At 47.8% G+C, this 15,981-nt stretch overlaps 1 protein-coding gene across 6 annotated transcripts in view; it reads left to right on the plus strand.

The window, feature by feature from the left end:
- The window catches only part of Ubr2 (ubiquitin protein ligase E3 component n-recognin 2), a 79,076-nt gene that overhangs the window by 28,258 nt on the left and 34,837 nt on the right, over positions 1–15,981 (plus strand). For 5 of the 6 annotated variants that reach the window (XM_032900596.1, XM_032900594.1, XM_032900593.1 and 2 more), the window contains exons 12-22: positions 4,204–4,367; positions 4,454–4,553; positions 6,222–6,350; positions 7,310–7,493; positions 9,729–9,790; positions 10,612–10,722; positions 11,903–11,968; positions 13,074–13,196; positions 13,282–13,345; positions 13,942–14,066; positions 15,331–15,383. In XM_032900596.1, the coding sequence (XP_032756487.1) occupies positions 4,204–4,367; positions 4,454–4,553; positions 6,222–6,350; positions 7,310–7,493; positions 9,729–9,790; positions 10,612–10,722; positions 11,903–11,968; positions 13,074–13,196; positions 13,282–13,345; positions 13,942–14,066; positions 15,331–15,383 (1,181 nt within the window). Of the gene's footprint in view, positions 1–4,203; positions 4,368–4,453; positions 4,554–6,221; positions 6,351–7,309; positions 7,494–9,728; positions 9,791–10,611; positions 10,723–11,902; positions 11,969–13,073; positions 13,197–13,281; positions 13,346–13,941; positions 14,067–15,330; positions 15,384–15,981 lie in introns of those variants that run through there. The other variant, XM_032900597.1, reaches the window with a different exon arrangement.

Consider the following 15,981-nt stretch of genomic DNA (forward strand, 5'->3'; position numbering starts at 1 on the left):
TGTCAGACAGGGCCAACTGACAAAACATACCTTTGACTATCAAGGCAATCGTGGAGGATAGTGCGTGTGATCAGTGCTTACTTTCCCACAGCGTTTCCTAGTGCTTTGGACTGATAACATTCAACTGGTTGGTTTATCAAATATATTCTTCACATTCAAACCAGGTAATGCGCCAAATACCACCTTAGGTCTTGAAGGATCTTCTCCTCAACTCTCCCCCTCATATGGAAAGAGCAGCTAAGGCAACTGAGTCATGCTGCTTGGTCTGTCTTTTTGCTCCAGCTCACCAGGCACTCCCTGACCTAGTCAGGGTAACTGCTATGCTGAGACTGCATGGCTGAGAGCAGCATGGGGAGGAAAGGGTTACTGGCTCATGCCTCCACACTGCACAATGTCAGTGAAGGAGTCAGGACAGGAGCTCACACAGGGCCGGAACCTGAGGCGGGAGCTGATGCAGAGGCACTGGTGGGAGCTGCTTACTGATTTGCTCGGGCTGCTTTCTTACAGAACCGAGCGATGGCACTGCCCACAGTGCGCTGGGCCCCCCACCGTCAATCACAAATTAAGAAAACGCTTTATAGACCTGCTAACGCTGTCTGATGGACGCGTTTTCTCAGTCGAGGCTTCCTCCCCTCAGATGACTCTAGCTTGTGTCAAGTTGGCATAAAACCAGCCGGCCCACTCCTGAAGTTTCCATTAATCAAGGTTTTCCTGTGCGGTACTAAAAATCAGACTTTGTTGAACAAAAGCACGATCATTTAGTAGGCATGGCTTCTTAATGTGAAACGGTGAGCAGAGCAGATGTGGCTCAGATCAGCAGTTCACACTCCAGCCAGAGGACCTGGTTCAGTTCCCAGGACCGTCCAGCCTCTCATGCTGCCCCTTGGCCTCCACAGGCACTAGGCTTGAATGTAGTGCACACCCATGCAGGCAAACACTGCTACACAGTAAATTTGGTTTCTGAGAGAGAAGATAAGGGAGATCTGGCCTCTCCCAGAGTTTGGAAGCTTCAATTAGATAGGTACCTTATGTGGTGACTGAAGGAAGGCGGACGTGTGCAGTCTGCAGTGGGAGGGGCCCTGCATGGGGGAGCAGAGCTCTCAGGGTACCTGGAGACCCAGAGCACAGAGCAAGGCTCTGAAGCTTTCAGGACGGTTTGTATGCACTTCCTAACAAGTACACGTGAGAATTTTTTTTCATTTATTTTTGTTAAGGACTGTTCTACTAATATGTTTCAGTAATTTGCTCATTAATGAATGTTGTTATAGGCTAAATCAAAGAATTGTGTTTATCTTAAGGGCACTTGACTCACTGTATTTTGATTTATCGTGTATGTGTGCACGTGTGCACACATGTGTGCGTGTGTTTCTGCAATATCAGGCTCTAACCCGGGGCCTCACACATGCTAAGGAAGCTCACTCTAGCTGTAGCTCCAGCCTGCATTGGTGGCTTTGAAAGGCTGGGCTGTCTGTAGGTCAGAGAGTAAACTGGAGAGAGACAAGAGCGTGAATCTGGGGAACTTCATTGGAAGTTAGTGCAGCGGGGCTGAGGGAATTAGACAAGAGCATGAATCTGGGGAACTTCATTGGAAGTTAGTGCAGCGGGGCTGAGGGAATTAGCTAGCCAAGGCGCTCACTGCTGACTTACACCCAAGTTCACTGCTGAGACCCACAAGGAGGAAGGAGACGAGAAGCGACTCCTACAGGTTGTCCTCTAACCTCCACCGCACTGCACACATGTGATCAGTTAATTAACTGATTGATTGATCTTTAAAATGTAGGAAGTTGAAGGACAGTCAGAGGAGGCTGGATACACAGGGTGTTCATGGGGATGTACAGATTTCGAAGGATGCCTGAGGGACTTGAAGGACTATAGCTTTATGATTACTGAGATCTTGAAATTGAGGCAGTGAGTAAGACGGCTCTGAGGTTTCTGACCTTGAAATTACTGGAATTTCTAAAGGCTTTGATGAAGGTATTTGTATTGTTTTCTTCTTAACATGTTTTATTCCTGTATGTTACTCAATATTGAGCCCATGGGAGCTACCATGAATGTGGGTAAATAGGATATGAAGATTTATCACACCCTCTGCGTCCATCTATTGTCTGCGTCAGATCTATTTCTGGGCCTTCTACTGGTTAGTCCCACCTGCTATCTCCCCTGCGTGGCAGACGTGTCCCAGCGTGGGAGTGACATGACCCAGGCGCTCAGGTTTAGAATCCTGGTGCATAAAGAAAACGCCTTACTAGAGTTAGCCTGGAAGGGGGAGGGGACCCCACTGAGAGTAACACGGATACTGGGGTGATGGCCGATGGGATGGGGGCGCTCATGAGGGCTTGATGGGGCTGCAGCAGGGAGGAAGGGCAATGAAATACAGCGAGAGACCGAGTCTCAAAAGAATGAGGTGAAGGACAGTAGGACAGCTGGTCTCCGCATACCTGGACACACGCGCACGCACAAGTACACACACACACACACACACACACACACACACACACACACACACACACACACACCAGAAAGAGGGGAGTTGAAAGAAGGAAGAAAGGAAATGTGTAGGCAGGGCTTTGCTTTTTAAGACAGGGTTTCTCTGTGCAGCCCTGGCTGTTCTGGAACTCACTTTGTAGACCAGGCTGGCCTGAAACTCAAAGAGGTTCACCTGCCTCTGCCTCCTGAGTGCTGGGATTAAAGCTGTGTGCCACTGCCCAGTTTGGTCCCCTGCCTCTTAACTGCACCTCTACCCAGACGGAGCCTAGCTCCTCTGCCACTCAGGATAGTGAGCCCAGGAAAGGTGTGGTGGCGTGGCTGGCCTCACTGCAGCATCTGTCTGCATGGTCCTGTCTCTGGGAGCCCAGCAGCTCACTGGTGTTTCCTGCCCCTTTCTTGTGCTTCTGTCATTCCCTATAGAAGTATTGATCAGCTGCCCCCACCTGACTGCAAACAGAAGAAAGCTGACTAGGTTTGTGAGAAGCCTTGTTAGTAATTCCTAGCACATCCCTGGCTAAAAATCATGTGCACTGGATATTAGCAAAAGTACAAATGTTGTGAAGCAGTTGGACTTTTGTCACCAGAGCCACCCTCAAGTCCCTCCACCTTGATTTCAGGACAGTCTAACCAAGACCAGCAGTTTAGATGGCTGGTGAATCGGCTCGTGTTGGTAAAGTGGTTGATTGGGAAGCATGGGGACCTGAGTTTGATTCCCAGCACCCACATAAAGAGCCAGGAACGAACTGGCCTGCCAGCCTTGCCTGACTAGCAGGTTTCCAGCTCATGAAAAGACTTGCCTCAAAAAAATAATAATAATAACAATAACAGTAACAACAACAAAGTGGACGGTACTTAAGAAACAACACAGGGAGTTGTCCTCTAACCTGCTCATGAATATTCATGAGGTTGGTGATGCTGTCAGACGTGGGCTGTCCCCACTCGTGAGTCCACTTGCAGGAAGTTATTCTGCCACTTTACATAGTGGATATTTGTGACATCTGTGCTATCGCAGACCCAAAGGCAATGCACATGATAGCAGCCCAGACCTGGTAACTACGCTAGGAACGTGTGCCTGTCTTACTTTCCATACCAGCCTTAGAGATGGCTACGAAGAAGGGAGCAAACTGTGTGCACTGCTGGCTGTGTGCACAGGCAATCTCGAGTGAGTGAGTGAGTGAGTGAGCGAGCGAGCGAGCGAGCGAGCGAGTGTATCTGGTCACAGCTGAGGGCAGTCACAGTTAATAGTACACTCAGTGTGGGGGAAAGAGATGGGTGTATACAGCCATACTTAGCTATTCACTGCAAGCCGAGGCTTCTACTACATACAGTGTATAGAGCTAGGAGACCTTTCACTTCCCAGAGTTCTGTGCACAGAGACAGAAAAGCAGAAATGTCCACTAGTGAAATGGATGCAGTTTCATCCTCAACTTTCGAAATTCAGTGACAAACCCGTGCACCCATCAGCAAGTGCCCATGCTTACCACACAGTGTATCTAAACGTCTGCCCCCTTCTGGCCCTCGTGGGCACTGCACATCCATGCTGCACATACACGCATGCAGGCAGATGCTCGTTCACGAAAGACAGGTCAGTCTTTACACGATCTGGTAGTCACTGAGATCCGAGATATTTGTGTTGAAAGTCTAAAGTCCAGGAGCTAAACACTGATGCCCGCTCTGGGAGGCGATGACCAGACTCTCTGATAAACCCTGTTTTAGGCTCGAATGCTCATCACAGAAGAGAACCTGATGACTGTTATCATTAAGGCCTTCATGGATCATTTGAAACACAGAGATGCCCAAGGCAGATTCCAATTTGAACGCTACACTGCCCTCCAAGCCTTCAAGTTCAGGAGAGTTCAGAGCCTTATCTTAGATCTCAAGTGAGTATTCCTTGATTTCCAAGCCCATTACAGCTTGTAAAACGCCAGTGTTTTGTGTTCACAGCCCCTGCTGTCTGTCTGTGTAGGTATGTGTTGATCAGCAAACCAACGGAGTGGTCAGATGAGCTGAGGCAGAAGTTCTTGCAAGGCTTCGATGCCTTCTTGGAATTACTGAAGTGCATGCAGGTTTGTGGAAACTAAACATATTTCTCTTTGCTGCCCCACACCCCACTCTGGGCACATGTCCAAAAGACCAGTTGGGTCGAGACATTCCTCTGTGATTGAGGCCCCTGAGAACCAGCAGAGATGTTTCAGTGGAGCAATCCATGACAGTGCTTACTGTCAAGTCGGATGGCCTGAGTTCTGAGCCCACTGTCCTTGCACAAAATACAGTAATTGTAAATAAGATTTTTTTTTTTTTTTTTGAAAAAGATGTTTTGGTTGGGACTGGAGAGATGGCTTAGCAGGTTAAAGCACTGGCTGCTCCCAAGGACCAGGTTAGGTTCCTACTATCCGTCCACTTGACCGCTCTGAACCATCTGTAGCTCCAGGTCCACGGAGCCAGTGCCCTCTTCTGGTCACCATGGGCACTGCATGAATGTGGTGCAAGCAAAATGCATGAAGGAAAAAAACTTAATGTAAAAAATACATTTGGGTTCTCGTAAGTACTGCTGAGAGGTCGCACGGCCTTCTGCGTGGCTGTTTGTTAGCAACATACTTGGAAATGTATAATGCTTCATTATTTCAGAAACTGTAGTTGTTTCCTGATGCTTGTATCAGACTCAGGACCCTGTGCACTGACAGGAGACAGGCATTCTGTCACAAAGCCTCGCTCCGGCTAAACTCACAGCCTCTTGGTTGTTTGTGTTGTGAAAGGAGTGTGTGTGCGCGTGCATGTGTGCGTGTGTGTGTGTGCGCTGGGGAATACACCATAGCACACTGAGAATCCGCTCTTCCCTACTACCATGTGGGCCTCAGTGTGACATCAGGCTCTCCCACCCGCTGAGCCATCTCCACAGCCCTTGTTTTATTACTAATATTTTTCCTGATTAGTCTCTGTGAAGCATACCTATATGCAAATCAGAGTGGAGGAGCAGAAACCAGTCAGCGTGTAAGCAGTCGGAAGACAGAAGCCAGGGGATCTGTCTATAAACACTTAGGAAGAACTGCGGTGGGTCCTGTGGTCCTGTTCAAGGAAGTGATCAAGATTGGCTGTTCCCTTTTGCAAACTTGGAAGTGTTCTGTAGTCTCTGTTAGTAAAGGATTCTTAGACACCAGGATAGTTCAGTTAGTTTCTTTCTTAAGTTACACTTCTTTGTATCAAAGGATGTTTGTTTATCTGGCCTCATTCTGGTGCTTTTAGCACTGTGGGCTACATGTTAGTGAGTATAAAACCTGTCTTCTGATCTAGCTGCATGTTCATGTTGAGTGACAAGCAAGCCTGTCAAAGTCTGCTGCAGCATGTGCTTGGTTATCTGCGGGCCCTGGGCTTAGCCATCACTGGCACACAGAGCCGGTGGAGGAGCGGGACACATACCTGTAATGTGCTTGGAGGAAGTTGCAGCAGCAGGCCACGTGCTCCAGGCCAGCCATGTTTGCTTAAGGAGACCGTGTCTCAAACATACATACATACGTACAGACATACGTATGTGCATACACACATGTATACATACACATGTACATACATTCCCCTGATGCTATGGTTTTTTAAGTCTTTTTATCAGTTTATATTTCTTATGCATCGCTCCTGGGGTTTCTTTTTTCTATTTTGTCCTTTTTATTGAACTCCTCCTTAGGTTTCTGGATCAGAAAAAGAAACTAGCTCTCATTCTTCCACTCTCTCTGCTTTCTAAGGGAATGGATCCAATCACACGGCAGGTAGGACAGCACATTGAAATGGAGCCGGAGTGGGAAGCGGCCTTCACGCTGCAAATGAAACTGACGCACGTGATTTCCATGGTGCAGGATTGGTGTGCTTTGGATGTGAGTTCCTTCTTGTGGGGGCTGCGAAGGAAAGGGAGGTGCAGGCAGAAGCTTGGGGGGTAAGAGACGTGAGGAAGTGCTTGTAAACGGAGCTCATGGCACACTCAGCAAGGGCTCAAAAGCTCAAATTGTGGGGTGTGATCAAGTGAGGAGGAAATGGTGTATACCCTTCTCTAAGTATGCTTATTTTCTCCAGAATCCTCTCTGGACAGTAAGTCTATACAAAATAATGCATATCTTTATCCAAAAATAACTCTTGGTCATTTATCCTGTGACTTAAAATAATTTTGACCTTTAATCAAAAAGAGGTCAGAGGTCTGAGAAGCGTCCACAAGACTTGAACAGTGTATGAAAACCTACCATACAGGGACAAAAGGGTTTCTGTCAAAGGGCAACTACAGTGGGCTGTGGGATGAGAGGCCTGTGCTTGTCTGGGAGCTGTGAGAAGGCTCTTCAAGGAGCCAGAGGTGGAGGATGGGGTGGGCAGGGCTCCCTAATGTCTGGACCATGGAGGTCATGTGAGTCACAGTCTAGTTGAGGTTGGCGGCCATTAGTGTCTACCTAGCAGTGCCGTGGTCCATTTGTGTTTTAAGAACTACTCTCTGGGGAGATTGGATGCATGGGTCAAGAGTTGGAGGAAAACTTTTAACAGAGACATGGCAGACAGTGCTTTGAGTTACTGGACAATGAGAGAGTAGCTAGTTTTGAGGGAAATTGAAAATAAAAAGTTGTCACTTTGATGATAGACTAGACAGCATGGACTGAGGTGAAGGACATTTCTGGTAACGTGTAGACTTCCACAGCTCTATTGATAAGTGATGCCATCTCCTGGGGAGAGGACAGTGGCATTCTGGGAGGGAGGACTGAGTTTGGGTTGGCCTATATTATTACTTGAGGTACTAAATGAATGTTGTAGCAACCCAGTCTTTTGTAACTTATGCTGCAAACCTCTTTTTTAGGAAAAAGTGTTAATTGAAGCTTACAAGAAATGCCTGGCTGTGCTGATGCAGTGTCATGGGGGATTTACTGATGGGGAACAGCCAATCACACTCAGTATTTGTGGACACTCGGTGGAAACGATCAGATACTGTGTTTCCCAAGAAAAAGTTAGCATTCACCTCCCAATTTCTCGCTTGCTTGCAGGTAAAGCATCTCCCCTAAAAAGAACCTTAAAGTCTCCTCAAGTGACTGTGGTATATGTGCATCCACTGTGTGCTGGGCGTTTTCCTGGGAGTTCTGCTCACCTGTCTGATCACCCTGCTGTGAAGTAGAGATTACTATAGTAGATCCATACGTGGGAGGACTGAGGCATAGAGACCTCAGTGGCAGAACGAGAAAGCAGCCAGGCTGACATTCTGAGGGGTTTGGGCACAGGATCCATGTAACGTGTTACAGCAGGACTTATTCTGACATCACTGCACATCACATCCTAGTGTCTGAGCTCAGTCTGTTGGAAGTCACGCTGACCCCCCACCTTCAGACACTGCTAATAAATCCAAGCACCATGGCTTTTCTCTGTAAGCTCTTCATTGTTTATTGATCAATAACCTTTTAAGCAGAAGGTTACACATGAATGCCTTACTGATCTCACGTTGATTTACAAGTCACTTAAAACTCACAGCACTGTCTAAAACTGACTCTTTGCAAGAGCCAGAGGCCGTGGGTGTGCACCTAACTTTCTGGGTGGGTCCCCGATTCTAGACAATTCCTCTCGCTCTGTGCTTCCTTAGTTCACTCTTAACTTAGAAAATATGGACATCCTGTTTACCATCACAGAGCTTGTAATTAATGATGGTGGCTCAGAAACTTGAAGGGGAAGTGGAGAGTCCATTACCATAGCTTCCTTAACTGTATACTGGAGAGGTTATTAATTCCTGATTCAACTCCTGTGATAGACCATGTCCTTGTTGAGCTTATCCATTCCTCGTGTGAGTGTTAACAGTTAATATCTTCCAAGGAATTGGCCCATTTTATCCAAATTGTTAAATTGTGAATCGACTTTTATTCCATGTCATGGGATCAACTATTAATGACTCCTTACATTCTGAAAGGCCTGCTCGAGCACCTCACATTCTCTGCCTGACGCCCTGCACATCCCCCCGTGTTCAGCAGGGAGTGTGAGGTCCCTTCCACTGAGAGGCTGTGAGCATTGTTTGCAAACATCTGAATAGTGAAATAATACAAGCTGTGGGTGCTGGCTGACACCAGTGACCTCAGCACTTGGGAGGAGAAGGGTTACCCTGACTTCCAGGTTAGCCTGGTCTATAATGGATTCAAGGCCAGCACTACAGAGTGAGACCTGTCCCCAACTAACAAGAGAGGAAGGGAAAGAAGGGAGGGATGGATAAAGGACAGAAGAACCACAGAGATAACATTCTGACCGTAGGAGAGCTCTCCTGCCCCTCCTGCTTTCAGCACTTAAACCATTGGTCATTAGTGACCTGACCGAAGCACTAGAGGGCATCTCAGTGACTTGCCCAGCCATCTTTCCAAAACCTGGTTGTCTGGGTAGAAGCTGATGCTCCAGAAATACACTCATTTCTCCTGCCTCTTCACCTCCTGAAAGGTGGGCGTCTTCAGCTCCCAGTAGTGGATGCGCCCTGCCTGCCCTGGGTGTTTGAAATCAGAATCGAGGACACAGTAAAAGACTGAGGTCTGCGCAGCTGGCTTGGCACATGCCTGTCACCTCAGCACTTGGGAGGCAGAGGCAGAAGGACAGACCACAAACTCAAGACCAGCCAGGGCTGTGTAGCAAGAGCTTGTCTCGGAACAGAACAAACAAAGCAGAGTTGGCAGTCAAGGTGGAGAGGGAGCTGCTGGCGCTTCAGCCATAACGCTTTGACGGGCTAAGAACTGGCCGGCAGAGAAGGAAGCCTCAGGCCAGAACGGCTGACAGACCTGACAAGCACTGTGTCAGAGGGATGAGCAAACAGTAGCCTGAATTTGCTCCTCTCGTGGACAGGGATATAACCTGGAGAGTCTAGGGAGCTTAGCTCTGAGGTTGCAGTCAGCGTAGACAGTGAGTCCAGGGCCAGTTCCTCTCTTCCATTGCTAGAAGGATCTCAGCTTCTAGCAGTAACGAAGCCTGTGGCCTGAGCAGTAACTCCACACTGGCTGATGGGTATAGATTGGTTTGGTTGCCTGCCTGTCTGTACATCCAGCATTTGCTTCTAAAATGTCAGCAGTACTGATGAAGGTGAGTTCTAACGCCCTGTGGTATAGATTTGTAGAAAAGCTTTGTTAATAATACAGGTCATTTATAACTTAATCTGTAATCCATTCATGCCCAAGGCTGGTTTGGTAAGGCCGAGGGACCCTGGAGCCAGTTGCACACCAGTTTACCTACAGAAATCCATCTGTGTTTGTTCTCCCACACAGGTTTGCATGTGTTATTAAGCAAAAGTGAAGTGGCATATAAATTTCCCGAGCTCCTACCTCTAGTAAGTGGCTTTGACATCAAACAGAACATCTAGGCATTATGTGTGTGTTACTTGAAACCAAACTGAAACAAACTTGAATTAGTTCAGGTTCTCCAGAGAAATGGAGCCTGTGGGTGGGTGGGTGGGGGTGGGGAGTCCAATTTGTGTGGCTGTGCACGTGGGTGGGAGTAGAGCTGAGGGGTTGCTTTTAAGGTCTTCCTCATGCATTTATGGGGTTAGAAAGGAATCAGGAGAGCCCAGAGGACATCTGACATTGGAGGCAGAATTCCTTTTCAGTGACCATACTTTTGGGGCTGGGGAGGTGACGCAGTGGGAGGTGACTCACTGTACAAGTGTTAGGACCAGAGTGTGGCTCACCAGAACCAAGAAGAGCTGTGTGCAGGAGCACATGGGTCTGTAATAGTGACAGAGACAGGAGAATCCAGGGACATTCAAGACCACAGCAGCTGTGACAGCCCGCTGGAAACGAAGCGGAAGGCAAGAGCCAATTGGCCAGGCTTTCCTCTGACCTCCATACATGCACAGCACGTGTGTGCCCCACCCATGAGAAACTTTACTTTCTTACAGCTAACTCCATCTGAGTCAGTAAAGCCTACCTCCGGTCTCTATACAGGATGTTGATAAATTGCCATTTTCAACCTTTATGAAGAAGGCCTCCTGGCCTCCAATAGATGGAGCTGGCCATAACCTAGCTAAGTTAGCACAGAATTAACTGTCACACAGACATCTTAGAGCAAGTCTGACAAAATGTTCTTTAAGCTCTCCAGTCAGCCACCGGGCCTTTTGCAGATGTTAACAAGTGGGTTATTTTTAACACGCAGAGTGAACTGAGCCCACCCATGTTGATAGAGCATCCTCTTAGATGTCTTGTCTTATGTGCCCAAGTGCATGCTGGGATGTGGAGAAGAAATGGCTTCTCTCTAGTAAACCAGGTAAGTGGGTTTTGTTTTTTAATTCTGTGGTGTTTTGATTCCATTCATTAGCTTTTCTGAGAAAGCTTTTACAGTTTTAAATGGACTTAGCCATTGACCATTTTGAACCTGGGATGTGGAGAGGGCTCAGCAGTTAGGAGTGCTGCTGCTCGTGCAGAGAACACTGACACCCTCTATCTCTTGGCCTGTGAGGGTGCCCACCACATATATTTGGCACAGACAGATAGACACACATAAATCTTCTTTACAAAAAGGTTTGGTATCTGATAAATTGTTAGAAAAATCCAATGCAAGCTAAGCCAAGGTTCCTTAGATCTCTTGCATTTCCTCAAGGAATGTGGAGATGAACACCAGTGCTCTTAGCATTTACCTGAAACAGTTTTTAGAACAAAGTTGGAAAGTAAAAACTGAAATTTGTTTTTGCTCACATTAAGTTGAACACCGGGTGTATTGAGCCCGTGAGGTGGCTCAGTGTGTAAGGGCACTTGTAGCCAAACTGGCGACCTTAGCCTTAGTTCAGTTCTCAGCATCCACACTGACCCAGTTTGCTTTTTATTGCTGTCATAACTGCCATGACCAACAGCAGCTTTGAGTGAGGTGATCTCTCCTCGTGGAGGTCAGTCAAGGCAGGAACTGAATCCAAGTGCATGGAGGAGCACTGCTTACAACCCAAGGCCGCTTGCCCAGCAGGGCCACTGCTCACAGTGGGCGGGTCCTCCCACATCTATCATAAATCTAGTGGAGACATTTCTCAGTTTCGGTTCCTTCTTCCTCTCTGACCTTAGCTCGTGTCAAGTTGACAGGAAAACTAACCACACATGTGGCAAAAGAAGAGAACCTATACTCTGCAAACTGTCCTCTGACCTTCCTGGTATATACATGCACTCGTGTGCGCATGTGCACACGCACGCACACACACACACACACACACACACACACACATGCGCGCGCGCATGAGCAATAAGTGCAGGGAGAAAATTAGATGTGATAGGCTCATGCCTTTACTCGGGTATTCAGAAGACAGACGGGGAATCTGTGATCTGTGAATTTGAGGCTAGCTTGATCTACCAATACAGTAACCTCAACAACAACAAAAATGTCAGAGTGTAATAAGATGAAAATCTTTTTTATTTGACTATAAGAATCAGCATGCGTGATAACAAATAATTATCGTTTATAGATCTATTACTACCATAATGTGAAATGCAGGCGGGAGATGTTCGACAAGGACATAGTGATGCTTCAGGTAATGAGTTAAACGCCCTGACCTCAGGGCCACGGGGAGTCTTATTCCACTGAGTCAGTGACTTAACACTCATCTGCTCGTCTCTGAATCCTGCCTGCCCTGTCCACTAACACTACCCACTCAAGGTCAACAGCTGCAGAGCGCTGCCACCCCATCTCCAGAGCAGTGTCGGGTCCAGCGTGCCAGATACCACTGCTAGAATCAGAAACCCTGGCTAGACAGACGGCACAGTGCGTAAGAGCTCTGCTGCTCCTCAGAGGAACCGAGTTCTTTTCCTAGCACCCACATCGGCAGCCCATAAGCACCCGGGACTCCAGCTCCTTCCTGCTCAATGTAGACACAGCACTCACATTGCAGACACAGATGGGCATAACCATAAAATTCTCAGAACTAAAATAGACTGGCTGATGGCACACACCTTTAATCCCATGGCCTAGGAGGCAGAGACAGAAAGATCTCTGAGTTCGAAGCCAGCCTAATGTAATGAGACCCTGTCTCAAAAAGACAGTATCAGCAGCAGCCATGGATATGATCTGGCACTGGCTGCTCTTCCAGAAAACTGTACTTCAGTTCCCAGCTGTTGAGATCCAGTTTGATTTAGAACTTTTAAAAATGGCATTAAAAAGAAAATTAAAACTAATGTAGAAGCTGTCGTGGAGTAATCATGGCGCTATCCTGGAGCTGTAATAGAGTGCTACACAAAAGGGTCTCAGTAATAGTGTATGTATTTACACACTAGGAGCTTAATTGACATTCCTCTCAGTTCCTAGTAGTCAGTCAGCTCTGATAGGAAACTACAACAGACTTCATAGACACGTCCTTCTGGGGACTGTCAGACAGGAAGGAGCTGGAATAGCCCATGTGGTTCTCCTGGGTTTAGTGTTTTAAGGGAGGGTCGTTTGTGTGGATAGTTTGACCAGCTTAGATTCCTGTCCCCTCTTGGCGGCCACAAGATATAGGATGTGGCTAAGTAGGTGTCCATTTTTCTTCAAAATAGTGGTCAATGAGCCAGGGTTTTTTTTTGTGCAGCCTTAAACATCTCTCACTAACAACGAGTGTCCCTTCTGACCTTCCTCTTCTCCTTTGCCTCAAACAAACAAAAAAGACAGGTGTCTCCATGATGGATCCAAACCACTTCCTGATGATCATGCTCAGCCGCTTTGAGCTCTATCAGATCTTCAGCACGCCTGACTACGGCAAGAGATTCAGTTCCGAGGTTACCCATAAGGTAAGAGCCTGTGCCACAAAACCCACGTGTCCTGTTTGGTGCTGAGCAGCAGTGCAAGTGTTGTTGACCCGATCCTCCTCCGCAGGACGTTGTTCAGCAGAACAACACTCTGATAGAAGAGATGCTCTACCTCATCATCATGCTCGTCGGTGAGTTCACACCGCCTCACCTGCTGGTCCGGGGTCGACCACAGCGGGCTCTGAGCTTGTCCCTTAGTCATGGGGAGGGACCCGGAGCACACAGGACAGTGAGCAGAGAGCTGCTAGGACTTAAATCCTTGCTTTGTTCCTTCTCTCTTGCTTCTTGGTATAAATGTCTTCTTGACTCCAAAGACGGCAATTGCAAGTTAATGAAGACCAGTGGCTCATGGATGTCAGTTTATTACCTATGTCTCCATCCTCTGGCCCTGATTTCCCAGGTCTTTTATCCCTTCTGCTCTGTCATTCACCCCTCTGTTCAGACCTTCTGTGGCCAATCCAGCTGGCAGGGATGGCCCTAATGAAGAGGGTCTCGAGGCGAGGTCCGCCCTGTCCGAGACAGAAGCACAGAGGAGATAGGGTGTGACTTCCACTGCCCCATCACCCTTCTGTCTTCCAAAGCCACCACGAAGCCTCAGTCGGCATCGACCCAAGTGCAGCAGAAAAGCAGCAGAGTGACCCAGAGGGTGGATTCTGTTGCAGGACGGGAAGTCTGTCATAAGTACTGTGGGGCTATAACGTGTGTGTGTGCCTTTCACTTTGGACAGGAGAAAGATTCAGCCCTGGGGTTGGACAGGTGGGCGCCACAGATGAAATCAAGCGGGAGATTATCCATCAGCTGAGCATCAAGCCCATGGCGCACAGCGAGCTGGTGAAGTCTCTGCCCGAAGACGTAAGTTCTTAGAGGAGAGCAGGGAGCTCCTACCCAGCAGTGTGCACAGGGCACCCTGTGCGCTTCCCACGTGGTAGGAGCTACACTTTCCAGATGGGGGTCTTCCAGACTGAGTAGTCGGGAGAGGAGACTGTCGGGAGAGGAGACTGTTGGAAACATTGACTGGGAAGCAGGGCAGGAGAGAGAACTCCAAAGAACATGGTGCTTAGAGCAAGCTAAATGGTTTTATCCACAGAAAGAGGGCATGTTAGGGTCTTTCTGAAGTCCCAGGGGTGCACATGACACTTTGGATTGAGGAGGAAGCGTCTGCGCACTTAAGATGAGTTAGACACGAGTTCTCAGGGCTCTTTCCTACTCAGGTGTAGAAGAGTCTTGTGTTTGGTTGGTTGGTTTGGTTTCCATTTTTCAAGAGGGTTTCTCTGTGTATCCCTGACTGTCCTGAAACTCTCTGTAGACCAAGCTGGCCTCAATCTCAGAGACCCTGCCTCTCTGCCTCCCTGGGGACAGGATCAGAGGCGTGCACCACTATCATCTGGTGGAAGAGTCTTTTTCTTTAGCATTGAGGTGACTAAAGTCACTGGTATAAGGACATTTGTAGGTTGAAATATAACTGTTTTTCTCCCAAGGCCATTAGGCTCTCAGCAACATAATTTTCAGCTCTGGGGCTTTCCAGGATTTCAGCTCGCGCAGATGAGAAGAGCCTCTTTTCATTAAGGCATCAATGCATTTGCTCGTTGCTTTACTTTTTGTTTTAAATTATGTGTATGTGTGTCTATGTGTGTGTGTGTGTCCACCTGTGAGTACAATACCCAAAGAGCCCAGAAGACAGTATTGGAGCCCTGGAGCTGGAGTCATAGGTGCTTGTGAGCTACCTAATGTGAGCACTGGGATTGAACTCAGGTCCTCTAGAACAACAATAAATGGTCTTAACTGCTGAGCTGTCTCTCTTGCCAGAGTTGAAGTAGATGAAGCCTTTAAACTTTTTTTACACAGCGCAGGGCTATACAGGTCTAGGCCTTGATTAATTTGGTTGGCCTTGCTTAGTCACAGTGTTCTGACACCTTTTCTGACACAGGGATGCTTCTTGGACCAAGGGTCTCAGTTAGACAGACCCTTGCTCTCTGTGTTTAGTCCTGGCCTTCTGCTTGCTGTGGAGTCTCCAGTCTTTAAAATCAGTGGATAGCATTCTGTCCCAGGTCACTGTGAGGTCCCGGGACAAGCAATTGCCGTCCGTATGCTGAGCACCCTGTTTTCTGTTCTTCAGGAGAACAAGGAGACCGGCATGGAGAGCGTCATCGAGACCGTAGCACATTTCAAGTGAGTTCATGAATGCTTTGTAAAGTTTTTTCTTTTGTTTCCGGAACTGGGGACCGAACCCAGGGCCTTGCGCTTGCTAGGCAAGCGCTCTACCGCTGAGCTAAATCCCCAACCCCTACTTTGTAAAGTTTTATTTAAACGTATTTATGTTCTGTGCACCTGTGCTCATTGCAGAATATGTACAGAAGTCAGGGACAGCTTAAAGTCAGTTCTCTTCCACAGTGTGTTCCAGGGACCAAGCTCTCAGCCAGGCCGTCTCTCTAGCTGCCATAATCACTTCATAATGTGTTTCTCCTGAGACAGCTAAGGGTTGTTTGGAGGGTAGCAGAACTTCTCAAGTCTTAATTCTGGACTAGACTTCTCATTGGTATTTAAGATCAGGGTGTGTGTGTGTGTGTGTGTGTGTGTGTGTGTGTGTGTGTGTGTGTGTGTGTGTGTGTGTGTGTGTGTGTGGTGTGTGGTGTGTGTGTGTGTGTGTGTGTGTGTGTGTGTGTGTGTGTGTGTGTGTGTGTGTGTGTGTGTGTGTGTGTGTGGTGTGTGGTGTGTGTGTGTGTGTGTGGGGTGTGTGTGTGTGTGTGTGGTGTGTGGTGTGTGTGTG

The sequence above is a fragment of the Rattus rattus genome, chromosome 4 (assembly GCF_011064425.1).
Source record: "Rattus rattus isolate New Zealand chromosome 4, Rrattus_CSIRO_v1, whole genome shotgun sequence".
Taxonomy (NCBI): domain Eukaryota; kingdom Metazoa; phylum Chordata; class Mammalia; order Rodentia; family Muridae; genus Rattus; species Rattus rattus.